At 33.5% G+C, this 6314-nt stretch overlaps 1 protein-coding gene across 1 annotated transcript in view; it reads right to left on the minus strand.

Moving 5' to 3' along the window:
- LOC150105975 (bridge-like lipid transfer protein family member 3B) overlaps positions 1–5879 on the minus strand; it is a 315418-nt gene extending 309539 nt beyond the window's left edge. The window contains exon 1 of the mRNA XM_090393732.1: positions 5687–5879. Within this exon, the coding sequence (XP_090249858.1) occupies positions 5687–5730 (44 nt within the window). The 5' untranslated portion in view covers positions 5731–5879. The remainder of the gene's footprint in view (positions 1–5686) is intronic.
- Positions 5880–6314: the final 435 nt, after the last annotated feature.

Here is a 6314-nt window from a genome sequence, read left to right on the forward strand (position 1 = left end):
AGGTCACTGCTGGACAGATATCAAAAAGTGGTACATGGAGGGGCAGAATCAAGGCGAAAACAGGTGACTAGTGGTGTGCCACAAGGTTCAGTGGTGGGACCACCGCTGTTTTATTTGTACATAAATGATATAGGAAATAACTTGAATACCTGAACAGAAGCACCGACATATAGAACAAAAAAACAACACTTGTAAAAGCAGCTAAAAAAGTTGGTCTTAGGATAAATAAAAATAAAATAATGTTGATAAAAATAAATGCAAAGCAAAATAAACAAATAACAATAGAAGAAATACCGCTTAAAGAAGTAGAACAATTTATATACCTTGGTTCAATAGTATCAATAAAAGGAGGAACTATTGAAGATATAAATAGAAGGAAACAGCTGGCTTATTCAACTTTCAACAAACTTAGAAATATTTGGAAAAACAAGAATTTGTCTATGAAAACTAAAATGAGAATATTTAACTCAAATGTAAAGGCAATACTAATGTATGGATCAGAAACGTGGATGATAAACAAAAAGATAGGTAACAATGTTCAGGTCTTCCTAAACAGGTGTCTAAGAATGACACTGGGAATATATTGACCAAAACAAACATCAAACGAAGAACTATGGCAGATAACAAACCAGAAATCCATGTTGCAACAGATGCGTGAAAGGAAATGGAGATGGTTGGGGCATGTGTTGAGGAAAGAAGATAAAATAATAGTAAAACAGGATCTAGATTGGAACCCAGAGGGTAAAAGAAGACAAGGAAGGCCAAGAGAAACATGGAAAAGAACAATACTGAAAGAAATAACAAATATTAATAAAAACTGGAACCAAATAAAAGCAGAAGCAAAAAACAGAGTCCGGTGGAAAATGGTGGTGGAAGACCTATGCTCCCAGGTGAAGAGGATTAAGTAAGTAGATTGCAAGCTGTGTATCACATTGATGGCACTGTTACTCCAGGAAATAGATGAAGCTAGAGATTATGGGTGATGGTAGACAGAGAGTTAAAGTTCAGAAGATATATTGCTAAGGTTCCTAAGGTAGCCAGCTCATAAGATTACTTTGCTACTGAAGAAAACATTAACAAGTAGAGATAAGAAAGTTGTCATTCCTCTTTAAAAGGTATTGATACGTTCACATCTGGATCACTGTGCTCAAGTCTGGTCTCCTGTTTCTTGGAGGAGGAGGGGGGGGGGGGAAACAGTGGAGAGGATTCAGAGGCAAGTGACCAAGATGGTGAGTGGCCTGTGGAGTGTTCCCTATAAGGATAGAGTATGTGGATTGTAGAAGTTGGTTGATAGGAGAAAAAGAGAGGATATGACAGAAACATTTAAGTTGCTTAAAGGATTTTATAGGATAGATGGTGGGGAAATGTTTCAGCACTTGGCTAAAGGGACCAGAACAAGTGGTCATCCCTGGAAGTTGAATAAAGATGTGGTTAGTAGGGGGCATGAGGACTAGATTGTTTGCTTTGAGAATTGTGAATGAGGGTTGCCACAGTCAGTTGTGAGTGCTTTCTCTCTTAATGGGTTCAAGGAGAGGTATTATAGGTTGTGTGGACAAACTGGGTGTCCCGCAATGAGTTTTTAGACTTCATGGAGATGCCTATATAATAATAACAAATTATGTTATTATTAAGTAAAAATAAGTAAAATTATGTATATTATTTCTGGGAAAACTCCCATGTTACTCCTCTTAATAAACTATTATAATTTCGGCTATTTTGCCTGCTTCAGAGTGCCCCTGTTTAAATGTCATTGGCTATTTACTCACGGATTCTTAGGGCATTGTAGATGTAAGTTTACCAAAACGTATATGTAGCATAAGGAAGAGAAATTTACACATACCTTTTTCTGGGTGTTGCGGCTTTTCTTCTTTATGCGATGTCCGAAAACTATTGAATGTGTGGAGGGAGGGGTCGGCAATTTGGTAGAATTAAATTAGAAAAACCCGGGTTTTTCTAAAAACATTATCATGCTTTAATACTGGGAAATAATTTTTTTATTTTCATATCCCTTTAACTTTCAATTGTTCTTGCTTTCAAAGAATGAGTACTAGCACCTTTTTTTTTTTTTTTTTTTTAAAGAACTATGTATTATGTATTATATATATATGTGTGTGTGGGTAGGTGGCTCATGCCTATGAAAGGGTTCTAAACTGTAGCACATTAGTACCATGTTGTGCACTAGGGGCTTATTTTTTGTATATCAATTTTTTATTGTTTTTACCTAATACGGAAACTACTCTAGAGCATAAACATGGAATGCATTCAAGTCATTTCATAATGGTAGTCTCACACTAGAAATTCATCTCCCATCTAAAGATCATCGAACATTTATGTCCATAGTAGGATTCAAACCCCACAGCATACTGGATTGAGAGCAAGTCTGCTAGCTGCTCAGCCAACCAAGCCAGCATGACTGTCCCCTACTGAATAAATGATGGAATAGATGTACAATATTATTTTTTGTTCTTAAATTCTGTAAATGTCAGAAAAGCAACATTTCTGTGCATTTTTATACATATCCATTATGGAGAAATGCATTTACTTTCATTTTTTTCACATAGTACATGCAATTTTCACTTTCTAAGATAGTCTGTAATGTGATTAGGAATTCTGTGACTTTTGACCTTTTAATGAAAAAAAAAAAGTTCCATCTATCACCCACACTTAGAAGATAAAAAAAATGGAAATATTCACTACTGGACAGTCATAAAATCTGCCTGCCACATATAAAAGGACTTCAAATTTTATTTAATACGTAATTTCTGCTGCAATGTTAAGAAAATAGATTGCAATTATGGAGACATGACATTTAAACAGTTCACAATACTTCTGATACTGAGATTCAGCAGTGCAATTTAATCTCAGATATAAACAATATTCCTCTTTCTGCTCATCCAAGGCATTAATAATGATGAGACATGAAGAAGCATGTCTCATCATTATTCTATCGAAATCTGAACCATTGTTCTCAAAACAGCACTGTCGGTTGGCATTTACATTATCCATATTTGAATTTTTTTATATTTAAACCCAAGTTTTTGTTCCTGAAATTACAGGAATACAATTTGATAAAAATTCATTAACAGTCAGTGAATGCAGAATTATGTTCTGCATTCACTGACACAGAAGTTATGATGGTTGACATATTTTAAAAATTTTCGGTACAGCAGGACTTTGCAGGTCTGTATGCTTCAGGTACTGATTCATGTACCAGATAGTATTATATTTTATTAAAATACTTCATATTTTTTCATCACCAAATGTCAGCTTTAATATCTGCACTTGCATTTGAAAATCTGCTGACTGTAGTGGTACAGAATACTTGCAACTCAGCTGAATAATTGAGATCCTTTATCGGAAAAAATGTTCTATTGCCTAGCCTCATTTCCTTGCAAAAACCTGAAAAACTAAGTGATGACTACTCTTATCCTTCTTATACAAATTCAATGAATGACCTCTTGTTCTTTTCCATTTTCACTCTACAAATAATCTTTTCTTATCAGGCATAATTCCTCACACACACACACACACACATAGATATTTCAACTATTGTCCTAAAAGCTATCTCTTAAGATTTAGATGGCAGCCTAACATCGTATCTAACACTGAAAAATAATACTCCTTCGGTTACCCTTCTTTGGATGTTGTCTCCAAACATCTCCACGACCCTGAAAATCAAGATACCAGATCTAAATAAAATCATCCATAGTGGCCTCATTAAATACTTGTGGACAATGTCAATGTGGGATCTAAATTTCAAGTCCTAAACCATCACAATCTTCTTCACTATAGTCACAAGAAATGAATCACAGCATCTTGGTTTTGCTTACTGAATTTCAAAAGCTTACACTCGGCAATACTGAACTTGCAACTACCATTATTTGTCCACACAGGGTCCATTCCTAGAAAGGTACGAGATCAGTTTTTTTCATGATACTTGAAAGAATGATGCTGCAATGTTACTTCATGTGTAAACTTTTGTTTGCTCATGTTTTGAAGCTTGAGTAGTAAGAATTTTGAATTTTAATTGTCGAGTCTCAGGCATGTTAAGTGTCAAATAGAAAGTTTCTCCACTCATCCTCTTCAAAATTATATAAATACATTCTATAACAGAAACCAGAAGAAACTAAAAAAAACTTTACCCTTTAAATAATAAATGAAAAGTTGAGGTTACTTTAGGAATTTAATCCTTGAAATACATATACATTCCTAAATCTTGCATATTTCTGCAGTATGCAAATTATGATGGAATATACCCACACTGACTATGAGCTTGCTTAACCAGTGACTATGATCATTCCAGACCCCCAACCCTAATAACTTTTGAATTTAGGAATTAATCTATATATATGGATATGTGTGTATGTGTTAAAGATATATATGTTATATATGTTAAAGATACCAAGCAATTTTAAACCTGGTTTTACTCCATTTCCCAAGTAAACAAACAGACAAACAAGTTCAAGTTTGTGCCTGCAAGTGTTGCAAGTCTAGCTGATCCTGCACATAGTGCAAGACCAAGGCAACTCATGGTAAAAATAGAATAAGCTCTGATCACTAATCTTAATATTTACCCTTAATGTAAAGCACATCTCCTGGAGGAGATGGATGATGCTTTGTATTAAATTAAAGGCAAGAGGCCACTACCCAGACCAGTTTCGACCTTTTTTGAGATCTCATTAGTCGGAGCCAGGCTAGAAATACCAATACCAAGATATTAAATTAAAGGCAAAGAGGCCACTACCCAGACCGGTTTCGACCTTTTTTGAGATCTCATTAGTCGGAGCCAGGCTAGAAATACCAAGATTTTAGTAATACAGAGCTTATAAGTATTTTACCAAAACAAGTTAACATAAGGTGTTTTAACCTTATTAAATAAAAATATCAGGAGGAGATATAAATGTAGAAAGTATTTTACCTTGGGTATAATAAATGTTAAAGATACCAAGCAATTTTAAACCTGGTTTTTATATCTCCTCCTGAGATTTTTATTTAATAAGTTAAAACACCTTATGGTAACTTGTTTTGGTCTTGGTCTTGCACTACGTGCAGGGGCAGCTAGACTTGCAACACCTGCAGGCGCAAACTTGACTTGTTTGTCTGTTTGCTTACTTGGGAAATGGAGTAAAACCAAGTTTAAAATTGCTTGGTATCTTTAACATTTATTATACCCAAGGTAAAATACTTTCTACATATATATATATATATATATATATATATGTAGAAAGTATACATATATATATATATATATATATATATATATATATATATATATTTTTTTTTTTTTTTTTTTTTTTTCTAAAACGTAAACAGTGTAGGAAATGACCACATGCCAATTTCTAGGCATTTACACCGGAACTCATATATGAACTTTGGCTACAGATAAAATAATAATCTACATTAAAATTCTATCAAGTGATATGATATATAATATATAATAAGTGATAATAACTACTAAGACACACGCACAAACATATATAAGTGACGATTCAAAAATATTTACTGAATATATATGATCATATATAATCATAATCTCAACTTTTTAAACGTCATAATATAAACCATTATCGATACGGTAACTGATAAAGAATAAAAGCAGCAATCGGTTTTTTGAAATTATGTGTAATGTGCATTGATTCAATATTTGCGACACGTTGTCGCAATAGGTGCCGAAATATATACTCACTTTGAAAGATGCTTCAAGATCTGATTCTTGATTAAAGACGCCATGAATACCACAACTTTCACAATGAGGAGAGTGATGGGTACATTTTAACTATAACTAAAGGTAGAATCCTATTGATTATGTCAAAGTTTTTCCACTTCATCTTTAATTAAATTCCAACGAATATCAGCACACCATCCAACAGCCGAATCATTTCACCACACAACTTGGCGCAGGAAGCATCGAGCCACCTATTGTCACATAAAGGAATTACACAAGGCAGCAGTAATATATGACTAAAGTTAATTTGTAAGCTAAATTAATTTTTTCATCCTCAGAAACACAATCTTAGAGTCCTACTTCAATGAGGCACTACCCTGAAGGGATTAGAATAATAATAATAATAATAATAATAATAATAATAATAATAATAATAATAATAATATAAAGTTCTTTCGTTTATTTCCCGTAAAAATATATTCATGTAAAATCCAAAACAGAAATGAGAGTTGTTATTGTTGTTGTTATTGTTGAGTGATTCACTGAAAACATACCTACAGTCTGGAAATTTGCTTGCTTTTCAGATTCGACAGCAGCGTGTAAAGTAGCGTTTCATTAACAAAAACATGAGGCTGAAATAAAGAGATAA

This window comes from Typopeltis vanoorti, chromosome 6, assembly GCF_054136105.1.
Source record: "Typopeltis vanoorti isolate ZY-2024b chromosome 6, IOZ_Tvanoo_1.0, whole genome shotgun sequence".
Lineage (NCBI taxonomy): Eukaryota > Metazoa > Arthropoda > Arachnida > Uropygi > Thelyphonidae > Typopeltis > Typopeltis vanoorti.